This window comes from Mesoplodon mirus (assembly GCF_964341445.2).
Source record: "Mesoplodon mirus genome assembly, chromosome: 16".
In the NCBI taxonomy this organism is placed as follows: domain Eukaryota; kingdom Metazoa; phylum Chordata; class Mammalia; order Artiodactyla; family Ziphiidae; genus Mesoplodon; species Mesoplodon mirus.
In genome coordinates this window covers 40207986-40229292 of record NC_138992.1, presented here as the reverse complement: position 1 = coordinate 40229292, position 21307 = coordinate 40207986, and the positions used below count along the sequence as shown (strand labels likewise).

Here is a 21307-nt window from a genome sequence, read left to right as displayed (position 1 = left end):
TCCTTGGGCGTCACTTGGTGGCTGGGCGTCCAGCCCCGCGAGTTCGGCTCAGCCGCGCGCGGCGGGTTTCACTCCCCAAGGTGGGCAGTACCTCGGGGTTTGGAGGAGCGGGCGCCCGGAGAGGGGGAGGGCCCGAAGGGTTTCGCCTGCTGTTTGCACTTCAAGGTGTGTTGGGCTCGGGAGAGGCTTTTCCGGTGCTTGGCAAGTGCTCCCGCCACCTCCCGGCTGCCGTTGGCCGGTCCCTCCCTCCGCAGTTCGCCCCCTCTCAGAGCGCCGCGCCCTGGGTAGCTCTGCACCCGAGCCACACCTCTGGCCTCCTTTCGCCTCCCCGCGCCAGGCCTTTCCGCTTGACCCTTTAGGACCTCCGGCTTCGCTCCCCACAGCCGGCATTTCTCCAAGACCCCCACAGCTCGGCTACTTCCAAATGGGTACCCGTCCCTGCGCGCCCTTTACCCCTCACCCTTTTCCCGTGCGGCCTCGGCTACCCTCTGGGTGGCAACCGCCTCTTCCCCGCCCCTCGCGTCTCCCCCTCCTCCCTTCTTGCCCTCCCCTCTCCAATCATCCAGCCATTGTCTCCCGCCCCCTCCTCCCCTTCCCCCGGGCGGCCTCCTCCCCCACCGCTGCCACGTCGTGGTTTGAAGGAGCCAATGGGCAGGCGCCGCCAGGTGTCTCCTACCTGCACCACGTGGGGGAGGGGGAAGGGGCGGGCAGGTAGAGCCACATCCCAAAACAGAAAAGCTTTCAGCCATTGCGCGCGCCTCCCGCGGGTGCAGCCCTGCTCCAGGCTTTTTGCATAGACGCACGGGCAATTGAATACAAAAAGGGCAGGGCTTCTCCGCCCTCCTTCTCACCCCCCTTCCTGCCCTGGGTGTGGAGCTCGGGCCAGGTGTGGGCTTGGGTGGTTGGTTACCGCCTTTTGCACCAGCGGCGGCGAGGAGGGGGGGGGGTGGTCGCTCTTTCTTTTTCTCTTAGAAGAGGTTTTAGCACAGGCTTCCTCGTTCTCACTTCCACCTCACCTCACCGCCTCCCGACCCCCCTTCTCCCCCTCCCCACCTATCGTCATGACGGCGTCTCCGGATTACTTGGTGGTGCTTTTTGGAATCACTGCTGGGGCCACCGGGGCCAAGCTGGGCTCGGATGAGAAGGAGCTGATCCTACTGTTATGGAAAGTCGTGGATCTGGCCAACAAGAAGGTATTTCTCCACGTTTCTGTCCAAGTGATAGGAGTGGGGCAAAAGCTTGTAAAAGTTTGGGGAGTCGGTAAACAAGTGCTCTTGTTTGCCCACTTGGGAGGCTGGACCCGGGGCCTAGAGAATCCAGAATAAAAGCAAACCTCTTGGCCAACCGCCTTGGAACCGTTTCAGTCCTCCAAAATCTGGTCCAGGTGGGGAGGCCGGGGGCCGGCAAGCCATGCTCTCTACCGGACGGGGGACGCCCCGGGAAGGCGGGGTGGGATCCCTGGGGGCCCAAGTGCTCACTTCCAGGGCCTTTCGGACCTGATCCGGGTGGGGGTGGGGCTGGGGGCTGGGCTGCGACGACCTCTCGGCCACTGGAGCCGCTGGCGACAAGTGAGCTTTGATTATGAGGCCAGACCCGTCGAGAGGTGTGGGCCGCCCCAGCAGAGGAGCAAGGAAGGAGAGCGACGGTAGAGGTTCCCAAACTGAGGAAGGGAAAATTGACCCCTAATTTTCTCCCCCGGAGGTGGGACAGTTGCACGAAGTACTAGTTAGACCGGATCAGCTGGAGCTGACGGAGGACTGTAAAGAAGAGACTAAGATCGACGCCGAGAGCCTGTCCTCGGCGCCGCAGCTGGACCAAGCCCTCCGACAGGTGACAGCCCTGGGCCGCGCCGCCCACCCCATCTTAGCCACCCGGGCGTCCCTCCAAGCCAGCCCAACTCTATCAGGTCCCACGCCCTCGCCGGGCGGTCCACGCGTGTCCCCGGAGCGAGGGGCGAGACCCGGGCTTGCAGCCCCTGGTGGACCTTCTGCGAGGAGGTCGCTGCTCCTTTTCGCCTCCCAGCTCCCAGGGTCTTTGGGTCAAAACTTGATAGCTTTCGAATTGCTTCCTGAATTATTACTGGGGCCAGAGAATCTGCCGAGTTTTACCAATCGAGTGATGAGCGGAGTTTGAATCCTAGCGCTCCAGCTCCAGGCCCAGACCCAGACCCAGACCCAGACCCCAGACACGCCAGCCCTCTGCCGGGTTTGGGTCTGCAGCTCAGCCCTGGGACAGGGGGCGCTGTGGTGTAGAAGAGCTGTGGCATGCTGGAGGCGGCCCCAGCTGGGGGCGAACCTGAAGGTGCCTGCTTGGGTTTAGGCTCCTGAACTCCCAAAGGCCCGGTTCCGGTTCCGCGTACTTCTTTAGTGGCCTTGGTCCTAGCGCCGGGAGGGTTTGCGGACCCGGACATGTGAGGCTGCTCCTTGGGTCACCGTGAAAGTAGTGGAATCCCCTTACTGGGATTGAGGTGACCTAAAAACCGGCTGCTCCAGGGTGCCGACGGGTACTGGATTGCGGATAGGGCGGGGCGCTAAACACCTGTGCACAGGTGAGTGTCCGGCGCTCTCACGGCTTCTGCCCTAGCACAGGAGTTGCGAATTATAGGGGAAAGTTATCATTTCTGGGGTGTGTTATAGGAAACGCATTACTAGATTTTCCAGTGGTCTATATACACATTGCCCACATTCGTATCAGAAACTGACATCTTTCTTAAGTCTAGAACATCCTAACATTAAAAAAAAGTAGCACCAGAAAATGATGTAATCAGAAGGCAACTTGCTGATGAAATGAGACCTCTGACTTAAAAGTCTTGAATGGATTTATCACAAAAATAGAAGGCGGTGGGTGTTGAATGGGAGGAAGAATGCATTTACTAAATTCTCCTGTGCGCAAACAAGAGGATTGACTGGAAAGCTACCCTATATAAAGGAAGCTACACAGTTTGTGGGAACGGAGTCTTTCTAATGTTGCCCCCAGCAGCGGTGTTCTTCACAGCAGTTAGCGCGGTTTTCTCAGGTTATAACCGAGGGGGGCCACTTTTTAGAGTTTGTAAATCCTGCATCCATTGCATCCCTGGGTGTGTTTTGTTCTTTTCAGTTTAACCAGTCAGTGAGCAATGAACTGAATATTGGGGTAGGAACCTCCTTCTGTCTCTGTACTGATGGGCAGCTTCATGTCAGGCAAATCCTGCATCCTGAGGCTTCCAAGAAGGTAAGAGTGCTGGCTTCTCGAAAAAACGATTGGACGTTAGGGGTGACTGGAGGCTTAAAAAATGGTTTATCCAAGTTTCTCCATTTTAAAAATATGCATATGAGGAGTTAGTATTTCATGGGTACAGAATTTCAGTTTGAGAAGATGACAAAGGGATGGTGGGGATTGTTGCACACAGTGTGGATGTACTTAATGCCACTGAATTGTACACTTACAAATGGTTAAAATGTGTTGTGTTTACATGTTGTGTTACAAATGGTAACATGTAACATTGTGTTACATGTTGTGTTACAAATGGTTAAAATTGTGTTATGTCTATTTTACCACAATAAAAAGGTCACAACACTTTCATAGAGATGTTTGAGATTACAGTAATTTTATAGATACCCTTTGGTGACTTAATAAAAGTTTCCTTTTTGTTTATGTCAAGTTTTTGAGATGCTTGACATTCTCTCTTCCAAAGCATATTAGCTGAATTTTTGACATTTAAAATAACAAGTAGGTAGAACTGTATTTTAATACATTGTAGTATTCCTGTCTGTGTGCCTTATCCTAGAAAGGAAAGAGCAAAGAAAAATCCAATTTAAACTTTTAAATTGAAGTTCTAATAATTTCATTAAAAAGTTTTGTACTCTGACTTAACCATATAACTAGTGAAATGTTAATTATAGCATACTGTACTTTGTGTGACTTAAAGTAAACATTCAAAACTGATTGAATTTTGTATCAAAACAATAGGGTCACCCCCATCTTTTACCTTTACTTATCTTTCTGGAAAAGAGTATGAAAGGAGAAAAATACTATCTTACTGTAGATGTGATTTCTCTCTCTGGGAAGAATACTGAGGGGCTGAGAACAAATGGTGAGCACAGACAGCAGACCCAGTGTAATCAATCATTGCTAATATAGTTGATCTTATCAACTTAATTAATTAGAGCTGTAACTTTTTATTGTGGTAGGCAGATACTGAACTTGAAAAGATGGAAGTAAAATATTTTTAAGGAAACTTTGTGAGGTAAGTCTTGCAATGAAAAGTTTAGACTGGCATTTGATGTCATAAGTGAGTAGTCAGTGCAGATTTTCTTTCTTTTTACTCCAATAGGGAAAAGGGAAGAAATGAACTAAATGTATAATGACAGTTTTAAAAGTCTGAAGGAGAAACTCAAGTTCCTGTATCTGGAGGCTTGAAGAAAGCACTCCCTTTTACATTAACCTTAGTAATTATTTGATTAAAAGGGGGGAGTATTTTTTATTAATTAAATGCTAGACAAATTGCTATACCCTTAATCCAGAAATAGATATATATGAGAATTTTTTTCCCCTCAAACTCATATAAGGGATAAAACTTAATCCTTCCCTATTTTGGGCTAGAGGAAAACGGCTGTTTTTGTTATTTTAGGTACACTGCTTTGGATGTGGGAAAACCTCCAGAGAAAAATTGAGACATTTTCCTGAGCCACTTCTATTAGGATTTTGATAAAGAAAACTAAAACAATTAATTTAGTATCATTATGAAAATAATTCTATTCATTACAGAAAAATAAGGAAATGGTAAAAGATAAAAGAAAATAATCCTTCCAGTCAGAAGACATTAAAGTGGTTTTTTGAATGTGAACATAGTTGAATGTATTCTTTCAGAGTTTTGTAGAAAAGCCTTACTTTTACAAGGAGCATTCATACCACACAAACCTTTTAGCCTACTTTAAATTTAATATAACATTAGTATCCTTCGTAAGCAGTAAATAAAATATTCAATATTTTAAATGGATATACCTATTAAAACCAAACATTTATTGTTGGACATTTGAGTTATTGTCATTATAAACAGCTTTTACGTAAGCATTTTTGTAGGTCATCTTGAAGATTCACAGTTCTTTTGGTAACTGTTTTGGAAAATGTCACCATGATGTAGTGATACCTATTTCAAATATAGCATGAGCAGGTCACATCTAATAGAATCCAATAAAGGAAATTTACATAGAGACATTATTACTTAAATATTATAGGTCACAAACATTAAAAAGTATTTATTTCCTTGACTTTATAATGTACAAATTCCCCATAAGTGAATACAAATTATCTTGAAATTTTTTTAAAAATCGAAATTCAGTGTAACAAAATTAAACTTTGAAAATTATTCAATGAGGTTTTTTTTTTAAGGAAAAAAAGTGACACAATAGTATAATATTTGCTCTGACAGTTGAGCTTTGTTTAATTACCACAAGAGTGATGCTAATAGCTAAGAACGACTGGTAACAATTTCTCCTTTGCCGTTGAGATTTGTGATATATTTTTTTAAGTGTAATTTGAGTTCTCAGGTTTAGCCAAAATAATAATGGTCAGGAAAACTAATGTGGGACTATAATTTGGCATAAAAATAATCCTCTTCAGGTAATCAGGAATTTACTATCTTAATCTAATTTTAATACACAGAAGATGTATTATTAGAACCCAGTATTTTAAACTGCTAGGTTTTAATAGAAAACTAAATTTTGATAAACACATAGAATCCTATGTCTAGACATGTATTGTAAACATATGCATCTGTATGAAAACTGAGGGCTAATACTGCTGCATGAAAATACAGATGGTCTAAAATAATTATGGCTAGACAAAGTACATAATGTTAGCAAACAGAAAATATAATAGCCCAATGTTTTATAGCTTCAGAACTGTTTTGAATGGAATACATAATGGAGAACAAATGAATAATCTGTTGCCTTAAAATAAGATGAATTTTTTTTCCATGAGACTTTTATGTAGGATGTAATACTGTAACAGAAAATGAAGACATTCTAATGTTTAATTTAAAAATATTTTTTTAAATTGTGGTAAAATATACTTAGATTCAATTCTTAGGTTCCTAATCTTTAAGGAATCACTGAACTAAACTTATCTAGTTAACAGTGTCTACCTTGTCCTTCCTCAGAATGTATTATTGCCTGAATGCTTCTATTCCTTTTTTGATCTTCGGAAAGAGTTTAAGAAGTGTTGCCCTGGTTCACCTGATATTGATAAACTGGATGTTGCAGCAATGACAGAGTGTATCCTTTAAGTGATGACCCAGGAATCATTTGAAAAGACAGCTCCAGAAAAAAATGGCAGTTCAAGAAACTTTGAAACATTTTTAACTTTGACAGTGTATGAAAATTGACTTGTCCAAAATTTGTCTACTGTGCTAGGAAAAATGGTGCAATTACTGGCATCTTTCAAAGTAGTTATAATTTACTGAATTTGAATAGTGATTTAGACATGGATTTTTGTTAGGTGAACACATCTAAAATAGAATTCAATTTTGGATTATGGGAGTGGTTTTGTTTTGTTTTTTCAGTTGACGAATTGATGAATGTGAAGACCACATTCTTTGCCAATTCTAAGGCCACTTCTTGGTTTTAGGGTTTATTTCATCTTCTTTTGAATGGATAAGAATTTTTTATTTAAAGTTTGGATGTATACTCTGGGCAAACAGCTGTTCCTTGGCACCCCTTTTAACCTTCTCTGGGTTTGTCAAATACAAGTAGATTGTGGTAATTATTACAAGCCATCTTTTGAGGTGATAAAATGAAGCTGAGATTTTACCCCAAATTCTTTCATTACCAAGAAAATATATCTGATGCATTATGTATTGTAAAAGTAAATTTTATAATCACAAATCTTGTCAGGAATGACCCATCATCTTTCATCCAGTAAGTCTTTAAAGTGCTAACTAATAAGAGTCATGTGCTAACATATCAGATGTAACACTGAGTAATAGAAGTGTTGGGGACTCGCCCAAAGCCACTATGAGAATCATCATGAAGTCAGATTCAAGTTATATTCATGAACATGGGGGTATAGATGTTTATTCTAAAAATTTCTCATCCATTTTCAGGTGCTAAAGCTTGATTTTTGTTTTATTTCAAAATTTCTTGATGAAAAAGATGGTTTGGGTATTTTTCCTAACCATTTGTAAACAGATCAAACCCATTTTATTTGCCTTCTTCTTGGAAATAGGTAGCTAGAATTTTGGTGTCGCTGATTTAGCTACTAGTTAATTACTGGTTTAGCTCCCAGCAGTGCTGGGAGAAGGGTAGAATAAGCTCATTTGAGTGAATTCTTACAAGAGTTTCATTAGAAGGTTGGGACAGTAGAAAAACTTGCTATGTGTTTTGTTGGTTTAAATGCTGTATGAATTAGCTCAGGCTGCCATAACAGATACCATAGACTGGGTGGTTTATTAGCAACAGATATTTATTTTCTCACAGTTCTGGAGTATGGGAAGTCCAAGATCAGGGTGGCAGCATGGTTGACTTCTGGTGCGGGCTGTTTCTGTCTTTCAGAGAGCTGCCTCTTCCCTGTGTCTCAAATGGGGGGTAGGGGGAGTGGCGTGGCCAGGAGTGTTGGGAGAGGTGTCTTTCTTTTCCTCTCTTTATAAGGCCACAGGCCTAACAGATTAGGGCCCCTTCCTTACGGCCTCATTTAACTTTAATTGCCTCCTAAATACTCTATCCCCAGATACAGTCACATTGGGGTTTAGGGCTTAAACACATGAATTTTGGGGAGGGACACAATCCCATCTATAGCAAATGCTAAACCATTTAATGTGCTGGTACAAAATAGAGAATGAAAAATTCTGGCAAAGTATTAGTAGATATTGAAGGGAAAGTTTAATAAGTTATCTTAATTTAGCAAAAGACAACTTGAGTAGGAAAGAGTATATTAAGAACCGTTTATCCCTGACTGCTCTGTTTTCTCTTTTAGCAAAGAAAATCTTTCCCTAGTAATTGTAGGTCAGATATTAGTAAAAATTTCCATAGCTACAAATAAGAGGTTCTTATATTTAGGTATTTCGGTTTTCTCAATGTGTTCACAGTTCAGAGAGCTTGTTTAAAGGTTACCTTTTTTTTTTTCTCCGTGGTTTCTTCTTAAGAGCTTCATGTATATACGATTTGGGGTTATTAGTAAATATCTTCAGTATGGTAACCTGGGCTTTTTACTTGCTCTATGCTGTATTTCCTACACAACACATACATACTTTTTAAAAGTACTATGTACTTTTATATAGTTTTTGAATTATCTGACCTTAAAGGTGACCTAAGGTGAATGGGTAAGATGCTATGCTGATTATTTTTTCTGTCATTGCTTTTTATCCTAGCTCTATAACTATTTGTTGGCAGTTTTTTTTCAAGTACCATGGAAATGAAAATCAGAAATATTTGACTACAGTAAACAGGTGGATTGTGAATAAAGCTAAGCTGGGCTTCATTTCAGGCATATAACACCTGACATTTGAGGAAGGATCTCATGACCATTAAGTAATGCATTCATTGAAAAATTAGGGAATTTTTCTGTTTATTTTAAAATAACCTAATTTTGGCCTAGTTTCTTTGGACTTACATTGGAAGTCTTAGCTTTTATAGTTTTATTGCCAATCAAAAAGTGGATTTTTGTTTTTGTTTTATTTTTTTGTTTTTGGCCGCACCGCATGGAATGTGGGGATCTTAGTTCCCTGACCAGGGAAGGATCCCATGGCCCCTGCAGTGCGAGAGTGGAGTCCTAACCTCTAGACTGCCAGGGAATTCCCCCCAAAATGGATTTTAATCTTAAATGTTTTTATTAGTGTTTTATTTGCATACTTCTTTCCCATTTAACAGGTAAGAAATGTTATTAAGCCTTTCTATCTGTGGTTTTTGTTATATGTTGCTGCTGTGATCAGTTACTTTATGACTCTTAGTCAGAGGATTCATTATTTCCCTGACTAAGCCATCAAACTAATTCCTCAGGTCAAAGACAATCATACCATATTTGACTGTGCAGAGGATTTCTACAATGTCTGAACTAAAGAGCTGTCCAATTCTCTCAGACCACTAAACATTTTCCTTTCTAATATGGAAATGGCACTGGATTTGGAAACATAAAGGTACTCATTACGCATCCTTGATGGTTTTGCCAAGTAGATGGAGGGTCATTTGCTCCAGAGGGATTACCTGTTCCACCAGGTAGCCAGCGGGGGAGGGAGAGAGGCTCTTGCCAACCCTCAGAAAGGAACAAGTAAGAGAATTTGCAGCTTTGCTTCCTTGGGAAAGTTACTGGCCTTCTCCAAGCCGCACTTTTATCTCAAGTAGTCCCCAGTGAAAGCTTTGTGAACCGTGGGTGCTATGTAAATGAAGCAGTATGACCACTTTGATAAAAGAAAAAGGTTTAGGCATTTCTTGAATGCAGTCTTTGTTCTTATTTTAGCAAATATTTTCCTCTTTTGTCTTTGTGATGGTTCTAAAACCATTTCTGGTGTTAGTGTTGATCCTCAGAGTTATTCCAGCTGCAGTTTTGTTACCTGCTTTGAGTTATGCAGTCCTAGCTGGAAAGAAGACCTCATTTAGCAGGTGAACTGTGGGTGGCATTTTGTAAGCTTTTTACTTAATCATGTGAGGTGGTGAGGGTGTGATGATAGGAATTGAGGCCGATGTGATTTTTTTTTGTTTAAAGGAAGAAATTTATCATAGATCCCTTGGGGAAATTAATGCTAGTTGTCCCCTGCTGAAAGTACATTTTGATTATGAGGCTATTTGTATAATGACTTATCTGTTTTTTTAAAAAAACAAACCTATTTCCCCCACAGTATTGGATGGAATTACTTCCTCCTGGTTTCTTAACCTATTTTTTGTTAGCTTTGTAACTCATGAGCTGATTTATTCTCCTTAATCAAGACCTCTACCGTTGTGTTTATTTCATTTTGCCAAGCCTTTACTAAGAACTCAATTTAAATGAAGTATGGCCTTGTCCAGAGAGCAGGTGAAAGAAGAGAACTATCTATCAACTGGGTGCTTACTATTTTTCCCATCAATAGCCTCCCAAGAGCCCAGTGGAGGAGGTATTGCCCCCTTTTCATAGCTAGGGAAACTGAGGCTTAGAGATTTTACCTTAAGTTAAAAGTGTCAACATTTGAACCTGAGTCTGACTGCAAACAGTCTGCTTGTTAACTAGGGGATAATATTCTAGAATTTATAAAGATTATCTGAGGGTGGGATTGGCTATTTAAATAGATTATCTCCCTTATAAATTTATAGTCTATGTTTCCTGAGACTAAACTATTCAGGAGAAAAGGGAAGTTAATTTTGTAAACTTTCAATCTGGTTGTAGGGTATTGCATCCATATGTGCTGTGTGATATTATAAGCATATGCCGTTTCACTAGTGCAGCTTGCCATTAACAGGGCAAAAAAAAAAAAATCACTAAACCACTCTTGTCTACCCATCCAAGTGTTAGTAGGGGTGTGTTTGTCTTTCCCTGTGTTTGTGTTTCACCACTTCTTGTTGGGGGTATACGATATGTGTTTCTGTGGGCATGCTACTGACACAGTGACGAGGACAAGTTTTTCCCATATATTAAAGATGGAGATAATAGCCTTAGTAGCAGAGGGGTTAAGAACATGAGCTCTGGAGTCAGATTTACTGGGGATGAATTTACTGTACCTCTCAGCCCCAGTTTTCCCATCTTAAAATGGGCGTAACTATTGCAGGGAATGATGAGCTAGTACATGCAACCACTCAGCCACTGCCTGCCCTACTGTGTGCTCTCCAGTGTTGACTGGGTTGCAGCATGTCTCCAAAGAAGAAAGCCGTCTGCCAAAGACTCTGAAAGGACTTCCTTATTGATTTAAGACCTTATCTAAACTATCTTACACCTAAGAAATTTTTTTCTAATCTTTCGTGAAACTGGTTATAGACCTTTTAAAACATCAGCTACATGTTAGTACAGGTAAGCTTCAGGGTTTAGCTTCTCCATTTGTAAAAATAGTGTGTGCGAGTATGGTTCATTCTGAACTACCTACTTATTTGTTATGACTAGTTGAACTGGGCCTTTGCAGTCGCAAAACCGTCATTGCTCTTCTTAAAAAGTGGAGGCAGATGCTGAATCCTCCTTGGCACCTTTCTGCGTATGAAAGGGATTTTAACTATCACCAAGTGTACAGTTAAGTTGGGTTAGTAGTTGACCTTGTTGGCTGGAGGGGAGAAGAAATTATCTTTGGTACCACATCAGTATGATGTGAGCCAAACTGGCGAATACTCTGGTATGTGGTCTGTAATACGTTAGGTGACTAGAAATACTGTATATTCTTGGCCAGCACTCAGACTTGTTATGTTAATTTTGTGTGATTTATCTTGATTATAAAATAATTTACTTTTAAAATGCGAGTTTGGGAATTTCAGGATAGTTTTTTTGTTTTAGAAGGCTTTGGAAGACATTATCATGGAGTCTCCCTTTCCTAATTTATTTATGCCATATAAATGTATTTTTCTAAAGTAGAAATTTTTATCTTTTTTTTTTTCGCATTAGTTCCTACTTTTACCTTATTTCTTCGAAGGTATAATTGACTTGTCAGTTTTGCGCTTTGTTAACAATAATACCTCCTGAAGTCATATTTGGTAGGATGGATCTCGCTTTTTTTGTTTGTTTGTTTGTTTGTTTGTTTTTCTTGCGGTACGCGGGCCTCTCACTGTTGTGGCTTCTCCCGTTGCGGAGCACAGGCTCAGCGGCCATGGCTCATGGGCCCAGCCACTCCGCGGCATGTGGGATCCTCCCGGACCGGGGCACGAACCCGTGTCCCCTGCATCGGCAGGCAGACTCTCAACCACTGCGCCACCAGGGAAGCCCTGGATCTCGCTTTTTTGTTGTTTGTTTTTCCCCCTCTTGGAAAGAGTAAGCTTCTGAAGAATAGAGTTAAAACTATGGTTTTAGATTCCCCAGCATTTATTACTGGTATAAAGAAAGTTTTTGTTGCTTTGGCTCTTAGTTACATTCTTTTACACTGGCATTCTTGATTTGCTTCTTTCAAATCTCATTTTAAAATATAGCAGGTTATTTATAGAACCTGTTTTTTATTTTATTTATTTATTTGGCCATGGGGCAGGTTTGAGGGATCTTAGTTCCCCTACTAGGGGTCATACCCTTCCCCCTGCAGTGGAAGCATGGAGTCCTAACCACTGGACCGCCAAAAAGTCCCTAGAACCTGTTTTTTAAATCATACAACTCCTGTAAGGGTAATTTATCACTTTCTGTTTTTTCCTTCACATAATTGTAGGAAATTCATTTCTTAGTTGGAGCACGATTTCAACTTTTCTCATGACATTTTCTGCTTGCTATTCCTTTGTTCCTTTAGCACAGGAATTTTATTGAAAAATGTCTGGCAATATGGGCAGTTGTGTTACTCTTATAAAAGAGTAAACAGAGTAGAAGGGGAAGAAACAAACTTGTTGTCCTTGGTGCGGGGGGCGGTGTTTAATGGCAATGAAAAATGGCTTTGAGTTGGAATTTTGAATTGGGATGCAATTTTAACATAGTTTAAACTTAATTTTCCACAGTGTATTTATTTTATATGCTTCTTTTATTTTTATTTATTTTTAATTATTTATTTATTTATTTTGGCTGCGTCGGGTCTTAGTTGTGGCATGCGGGATCTTCTCTAGTTGTGGTGTACAGGCTTCTCTCTAGTTATGGTGCGTGGGCTCCAGAGTGTGTGGGCTCAGTAGTTGTGGCACAGGACTCCCTAGTTGTGGCTCGAGGGCTCAGTAGTTGCGGTGTGTGGGCTCAGTTGCCCCGTGGCTTGTGGGATCTTAGTCCCCCAACCAGGGGTTGAACCTGCATCCTCTGCACTGGAAGGTGGATTCTTAACCACTGGACCACCAGGGAAGTCCCCTATGTGTGCTTCTTTTAGATAGAAACTAAGAACTTAGTTTTAAAGAGAGGTTATTTACTAGGGAAAATTGAGTGTTCTGAAACCAAATGTGTCCATTTTCCACAGTCAGAAAAGGTAGCTTCTTTTGAATGGATAAATTAATATTGATGGACTTGTGGCACTTCTGTTCAACTATAGGCGAAGGTTCTGTGTAAATGCAGCAGTTTGCTCAGTTTTACCCTGACATGCTCATTTCGTTCCCACCATGTCTGGCTTTACTCTTCCTGTTTCCTCATGGCGTTTCTCATTTGCAAAGCTGGCTAAGCCTGTTGGTGCTGTTGTGGCTGCCTCAAGGGCAGAATGACTAAGTTGCATGACAACCATAAATCAGGAGGCACAGACTCATCTTTCCTTCTCTCAAGATCGGACGTGCAGCAAGTAACTCAATATATAATTATAAATTGATAGGAGAAAGAAGTGATACTAAAAGTTTTTTCTCACTCCCGTTTATTTGTTGTTCATGCTACATTCTGGTAAGAATTATGAAAAACTGAATAAATCTTCCGAAGACAGTGAGTGGGTGGACGGTTTGGGCATGCAGGAGGTTGGGTGACTTTTAAAAGTTGCTGGGAGTTTAGAGCTGCTGATCTTCCTGGTGTGTGACGACTTGAAGGGAAACATGTTAGGACGTGTTACGTGGGACCAAGTTAGCCAAATGTCTAGAACATATTCTTAATTTAAAAAGTAGACTTCAGTAATATAATTCTTCAGCTACAAATCTATTCTACACAGACAGGATACTTTACATTGTTGCTTTTTAGCTATCTTTTTCACTTGGCTTTCATATCATACATTTAGAAAGATTCTCACAAACTATTGCTCAAAACAAATTAAGCAAAGCTTCTTATCTTGGTGCAGGGAATTACAGACACATTGTCAAATCAGAGCTGGGAAACTTGAATGAGTTACAGAACTTCTCTCAATCCTAGTTTCTTCATCTGTTTGGTTTTATTGTTATCTACCTGGCAGGGCTACTGCAAAAATAGGAGGAAATAGACAGTGTTTGGCACAAAATGGTGTGTAGTAAATGCCATCATTTATGTCAGTAGAGTCTTAGAAGTAATAGGTGCTGTGGTAGATGGAAAGAGATCAGAGGAAAGCAGACCTGTGCTCAGGAAATGCATAATACAGTTGAAGGGAGTAATATTTTATAGGAATAGTATCTAATCAACTCTTAACTTAATGGTTGTGACCTAGAGCAGTTAGGGAAGACTTTGGTGCTGAGTGGGAGTGATCCATGGTCTAATCTGGTTAAGCGATTAAGAAGATAAGAGCGTTTTATAGGGGAGTTACCTGAGCAAAGGTGAGAAGGCTTATGCCTCTTGTCATTGATAGAGGAGAAAAAACTGGTTTGAATTGAATATAGTTTCCAATTCCTTCAAAGCTTAATTTTCCCCCAAGATTCTGTTTTGGGATAGAAGGTTACGATGTGGCAAACATTCCTGTGGCATTCTCTATTTTCGGCAATTTTCATTCCTCTAGGTCAGAAGTGAGCAGACTTTTTCAGTAAAGGGCTAAAGAGTCAATGTTTTAGTTTTTTGCAGGCCACGTACAGTCTCTGCTCATTCTTTACAATCCTTTAAAAAATGTAAAAGCTATACTTTTCTCTGGGCTGCACAAAAATAGGGTGAGGATCAAGGGTTGACTCTTGCTGTGTTTTCATCCATGTTCCTTACCGTGTAGGGTATGCGTGCGTGCGTGCGTGTGTGCGTGTGTGTGTGTGTGTGTGTGTGTGTGTGTGTGTGTGTGTGTGTGTCTCTGCTGATAGGGGTTTTGCCACAGCATCAGGTTGGTCCTTATGCAGTGTTTCCTTGGTCAGATTTCTTCAAAATTTCTGTCTACTAATTGTCTCCTACATGTAAAAGTTTTCTCTGAATCAATAGATGCTAAGGGGTCAAGTTGCCACTCTTGGGAGATATCGGCTTATACCTGCGGTTCTCAACCTGGGCTGGGTTTTACCCACCTGGGGACATTTGACAATGTCTGGAGACTTTTTTTTTTTTTTTGCGGTACGCGGGCCTATCACTGTTGCAGCCTCTCCCGTTGCGGAGCACAGGCTCCGGACGCGCAGGCTCAGCGGCCATGGCTCACGGGCCCAGGCGCTCCGCGGCACGTGGGATCTTCCCGGACCGGGGCACGAACCCGTGTCCCCTGCATCGGCAGGCGGACTCTCAACCACTGCGCCACCAGGGAAGCCCAGGAGACATTTTAAATTGTTATTACTGGAGGTAGGTAGGGGTCAGCATGCTACTAAAAATCCTATAGTACACAGGACACTGCCCCACCCCCCAACAAAGAATTATCTGCCCTATGTGCCGCTAATGCTGAGGTTGAGGAACACTGGCTTATGCAATGGCATTGGTCTCCATTTCTTGGATATGTTTCTCTTTACTTCATTGTACGCCCTTACGAGGCTGAAAGTGTTCTTAGAATTGCAGGGTTCCAGACATTTGGTGGCAGAGTTTACATGATAAACTATAGCTAGTCACAGCTCTTCTTTCTTAGTTCTGTAAGGATCCATAAAGTCCCTCCCATCTCCCCAGAAAACTTAGGGCTGTTGTCTCCCTAAAGCATCTTCATCCTTTGGCTCCAGTTTTTCTGTCCTATTATTATGTCCTTTGAAAATGGCGCTGAATTAATAAATACTTTATAGTACAGCTTCCCAAGGAAAATCATTTTAATGACCCCAGTCAGTGGTCATTGCTCTGTTGCTTGAACATCTCCTGGGATTGATTTTCTAATCCCTCAGTGGGCAGCACATTTATTTCATCTCTAGATGATTGATGTAAAGGGTGGGATTGCAGGGGGAAATGCAGAAATTATCCACCATTTTAGCTTGATGATTATCCTGTGAGCATACAAATAGGCATCTGGTGAGTTCAGATTTTTTAGTCATAAATGTGACCCTGTTAAAGTGTGATTATCATAAGTTATGAAAGTTGGTCACCTGAGGGTTCTAGGAAGAGCGGGGAGAGCATCACGTATTAAATGCCTGCGTTGTGTCCTGGGCTTGTTTTACCTCATTTAATCTTCACAAGAGCCCAGGGAGGTAAAGATTATCACAGCTTTGGCTTTACAGATAAGCTGAAGTTTAGTGGGGTTAAGTAATTTGCCAAGGAACATGTGGCTGCCTTTCTACATGTAGCATATTTAACTACAGAGAAATGTAACCGGTTGAGAGACGACCCACAAATGAATTTGCTTAGCATGTCTCTTTACTGGAGAAAGACAAGAGGAAGCTGTGGGGATGAAATAGAAAGGAATTTTGAATTGAGAATAGAATAGAATATTACTCATTCAGAAGACTGGCTATAATTCTTGGTGGGGAGAAATCTCTGAGTTGTTTTTACATTGCATCCTCTTTGTTTGCAGTAAAATAGTACCTACCGACTTTTTCTTAATATTTGTCTTCATTTTTTACCCTTATTTTACAAAATACCAATCAGGAAAAATTGTTATAAAATAAGGCAAACATCTTAGTAACCACCACTCAGATGGCTGTTTTCATTTTAAACTCAAGAAAAGATAGAGTCCCATAGTATTATTTGTTATGTTCATTGTACTACATTATAAAACTTATGCAAAACTTTATGGAAATCTCTTCTGGTTGCACCCTCAATCCCAACTTGAGCCATGCATTGCTTTAAAAGCCATGTTTCCTGGCTTACCCAAACAGTGTATTTACTTAATCAGAAGCTACATTGGCCATTGTTGGCTCTGAGTGTTTGAACCATTCCTACACATGTACTCTAAAAGGACAAGTATTTGCTGTCATCCAAGATGGCTGTGTTATGGGGTTCCAAAAATCTTCTAGAAGGGAGTTCTGGATAAAAATGGAGTCATAGATATGTCTTCAGTAATCTGAAGTGTTTTGAACATTAGGCTTAAAAAAGTCATTTAATACCTTGTGATCTTGAAGGATGTAACTGTATCTTTAAGTCAGCATGGTCATTGCCTTGTGTGTGTTGTAAAGACAGGATAGGAATTCTGTTAACTTTGTTGTATGCTTCATGGTTTGACGCTAAAAGTGCTCAATATTCATGCATTTGCTCAATAAACATTTTATTCCTGGTGTTATTATTATTATTCCTGGTAATCCTCAGGACAGGATTGATTTGGCCGTCTTAGCCCAATAGGGCAATTGGACACTTCAGGAAGGCTGGGTGAAGTCCAGACTGATGGGAAGCAGCTATTCTGAGATTTCAAAGAATTGTCAACCTAGATGCATTTTACTTGGCTTCTTGGCTCCATGAGAGTTTAATTTTGGGTAAAAGCAACCTCATTTTACCTCCCCAAAATGTTTCCTTAACTTAATCTCCCAGGTTTAAATTTTGAGAAGAATAGTTCAGCCTCCCGGTATGGAGCCTGTCAAGTTGAAGATATGGGAAATATAATTTTAGCAATGATTTCAGACCCTTATAGTAAGTATTGGTGTTGTAACAATGCACGCTTAGTGTCTGATCCCATCCACTTTCCCTCGCCTATACTTCTGAATCGCCACCACCCGCCCCCTCGGCTTTGTCTCCCTGATAGCTAAAATGATGACTTGTATGTTCTTATTTTAGATCACAGGTTTTCAGATCCAGAAAGAGTAAATTACAAATTTGAAAGTGGCACTTGGTAAGTACTTGAATACTATTCCATTTGAGCCTTTTAATGTGTTTTTATTCATATTGTGATATTTAACTCCTGTTATATTTTAGTAACTTTACTAAACCTTTTGGGTATCCATTTTTAAATATTAGGTCATTTGTTAAAGAAGATTGTATTTTATTTTATTTTATTTATTTATTTATTTTTACAACTTTATTGGAGTATAGTTGCTTCACAATGGTGTGTTAGTTTCTGCCTTATAACAAAATGAATCAGTTATACATATACATCTGTTCCCATATCCCTTCCCTCTTGCGTCTCCTACCCTCCCTATCCCACCCCTCCAGGCGGTCACAAAGTACCGATCTGATCTCCTGGTGCTATGCGGCTGCTTCCCACTAGCTAGAAGATTGTATTTTAAAGTAAGCTTGGATGTTGGGATTTACATTTAATGAAATATTTGTATCCTTAGTCACTATGACTTTAGGCACATCATATGTTTGTGTTGTTTGTGTCTGCGATTCTGATTTTAGCCTCTCTGAACTGCCCATCCTCACTGGAAAACTTCCAAAGGAAAAAATCATAGGCTTTAAAAGAGTTCACAGGGTTTTTACTGAGATAATTTTAAGTATGTTCTATCAGCTCCTACTTTAAAGCAAAGGAAATAACTGGGGAGAAGTGTGAAATGGTGGTATCTCTGTTTGTGATCACAAGTAGACCTATAGTTTGTAAATCACTGCAGTGAATTGCATGAGATTGCTTGGTGCCTGAAGTGAACAGAAACTTCTGACATGTTTGCCCATAAGAGAGATGTTGAGGCCTATTTAGCTGTGGAGAAAGTGACTCATTAGGAAATGTCCTAGGAGTACTGAAAATATAAATATGGGAGGATTAGAACATCAGAAGGTATCAAAATAGAGAATAGGTGATATACAAATGACTCATTAAGGTGTGGGAACTCCCAAGCATTTCCATAAACGCTCTCTGTGATGCCTCCCTGTTTGATAGGGGAGATATTTTAATGCCAGACTTCTGACCATGTGCACACATTACCCATGTGGGTTAATTACCAGCTTTAGGTGGATCTTAAGTTTTGCTGTCAAACTGGATTTAAACCCCACTGGTGTACTAGCCAGATCAGAGAATGAATCTAAACCTATCCTTCTCGGCTGTAGGAACTTACCGGCCAAGAGAGTATTGGGAGAACTTTACTTCCTCTGAATTGTTGCTGCGTTCTTTTCAGAACAAGGAAGCAGCACCTCAGCTGATAGGTGGTTTGCTGGGTGAGCAAGCTGTGTTGAACTGGCATGGGCGGTTGCCTCTGTATAGTAAACCACCTAAAGAATACTTTCAACTGTGCCCAGATAATGTTTGAGGTTATGAAGTAAGTTGGGCAGTACTACAAGTCTGTCTGAACTCCAAATAAATAATACCTCAAGTGTAAATAGGCCAGTTGTCTTCTGGGGGTAATAGGTCAGACTGCCTAGCATTAATCATGCAACCTGATGTTTTGCTTGAATCCGCAGCAGCAAGATGGAACTTATTGATGACAACACGGTGGTCAGGGCACGAGGTTTGCCATGGCAGTCTTCGGATCAAGATATTGCAAGATTCTTCAAAGGACTCAATATTGCCAAGTTGGTTTTCCTTAATCTCTATTTTATTTAACAATCCCAAAGGGATAATAGATTTTCTGTCATTTTCTCCTCACTGTTTTTTTTTTTTTTAATTGCTTCCTGTTCTGTTAATTTCAAAGGGGAGGTGCAGCACTTTGTCTGAATGCCCAGGGTCGAAGGAACGGAGAAGCTCTGGTTAGGTTTGTGAGTGAGGAGCACAGAGACCTAGCGCTCCAGAGGCACAAACATCACATGGGGACCCGGTACATTGAGGTATGTCCTCACAACCTGACATGTGACACCCTGACAACCCTGGCATCTTTTTCTTTTTTTTTGCGGTACGCGGGCCTCTCACTGTTGTGGCCTCTCCCGTTGCGGAGCACAGGCTCTGGACGTGCGGGCTCAGCGGCCATGGCCCACGGGCCCAGCCGCTCCGCGGCATGTGGGATCTTCCCGGACCGGGGCACGAACCCGTGTCCCCTGCATTGGCAGGCAGACTCTCAACCACTGCGCCACCAGGGAAGCCCAACCCTGGCATCTTGAATGAGTGTTCACATCAGAAGGCTCAGAAACTGTATTTAATTTCCCTTTCTTTTCTTAGGTTTACAAAGCAACAGGTGAAGATTTTCTTAAAATTGCTGGCGGTGAGTACCTTTTACATAACGTGGCTATAATAAGAAGAATCTAAAACTTTACTTACATAGCAAAGGTAGATAAATAGGGTCATGAATGGTAGATAAGTAGGGTCATTTTATTCCCAATGAAACATAAAAGTTGACTTTTTTTTTAATAGGAGGAAGAAATATCCAGTAGTGTCAGTGTAGTGTGTAGCGCTTGCCCTAAGGCTTGAGTCAACCAACTGTAGTTAAATAGCCATTAAAAATAGTGCTATACAAAAAAAAAAAAATAGTGCTATACAAAAGTCAAAGGGTCATATAAAGTCGTGTACAAAGGGAAAGAGTAGTTCATGAAAGAAATTAAATGGTCTGAAAACTACTTTCAAACGGCCATATCAGAATATATGGAATTGTTGCATATCTGCTTCCAGTTTTTCTCTTCACTTCCTTTACTCATCAGTGGCCGGGAGCATGGTAGCATTCTGGCTTCTAGTATTTTAGAATATATGGTGTTTGTAGTAATATGGTCAGAAAGAAGTGGGAACAGATAAAGTCATTATCTAATTCTTGAGTGATTCTAACTTTAAAACCTAAAAATAACAGATGCATAAAAAATGTTAACTGTGGTTTGTCCAACAGATGTTTCTCTATATGTGTACCTACTCTGTAAGTTCCTATTTTTCTGCTCATATTGCTTTAATTTCCTTTCTCCTTTTAGTATATTATGAATATCTTCTTATGCTACTCAAATTTCTTAAATGTTAAATGCTGTACAGTATTATATGTACCATAATTTTTAAAAAAAACAATCCTATTGGGCATTTAGAGCTTACATCCATTTCACTCTCTGTTGCAGTGAATATTTTTGTATCTCTGTATGTGCCACTCATTAGGATAAATCTCTAAAAATAGGATAGCTAATTCAAAGAATGTGGGTGGACCTTTTAAGGGGCTTTTGACACCTATTGCAGAAATATACTAAGGTGATTTTCACTTAAATACAGAGAACATTTATATCCCTTCATTATATAGTCCTGATAAAAATCTTTGCAACTGTAAAACTTGCAGTAACAATATCCTGTTTATACAATGTGCTGGTATATTTCTTGCACTTTTTTCTTGAGATAAACCAAGGCTTCCCAATTCAGAGCTTCAAGGTTAATAGTGTTTCCATTGTTTGATATTGGTTGGGGATAAAGTATATTTGGAGGTGCTGTGGTCCTGAGGTTCCATGGCAGATAACATTGCAGATGGCAAAGTTAACGTCCACATCAGTGCCTGGGACTTCATGGTATATGGACAGTATGATAAGAATTTGCGCTTAGGGAAAATGTTACTAGTAAAGGATGTATATTTGAGTATTTGCGCAGCACTGTACAAAATGCTTTACGTCTGGCAGAGTGTTGATAAATGTTGAAACTGGCTGCTAAGTATATTCATTATTCTCTCTACTCGAGTATGTTTGGACCTTTCTTAATAAAAAGTAATCAGGAACATAATACCAAAAAATCACTAAAGAGCTTTCTATGTAATAACTTATTCCAGTAATTTATGAG

At 40.9% G+C, this 21307-nt stretch overlaps 1 protein-coding gene across 3 annotated transcripts in view; it reads left to right on the top strand.

Moving 5' to 3' along the window:
- The first annotated feature begins 967 nt into the window (after window positions 1-967).
- ESRP1 (epithelial splicing regulatory protein 1) overlaps window positions 968-21307 on the top strand; it is a 60454-nt gene continuing 40114 nt past the window's right edge. For all 3 annotated transcript variants that reach the window (XM_082600796.1, XM_082600797.1, XM_082600795.1), the window contains exons 1-9: window positions 968-1193; window positions 1702-1830; window positions 3097-3210; window positions 6140-6254; window positions 17248-17346; window positions 17491-17545; window positions 19045-19155; window positions 19275-19407; window positions 19736-19778. In XM_082600796.1, coding sequence (XP_082456922.1) covers window positions 1062-1193; window positions 1702-1830; window positions 3097-3210; window positions 6140-6254; window positions 17248-17346; window positions 17491-17545; window positions 19045-19155; window positions 19275-19407; window positions 19736-19778 — 931 coding nt within the window. In that variant the 5' untranslated portion in view covers window positions 968-1061. The remainder of the gene's footprint in view (window positions 1194-1701; window positions 1831-3096; window positions 3211-6139; window positions 6255-17247; window positions 17347-17490; window positions 17546-19044; window positions 19156-19274; window positions 19408-19735; window positions 19779-21307) is intronic.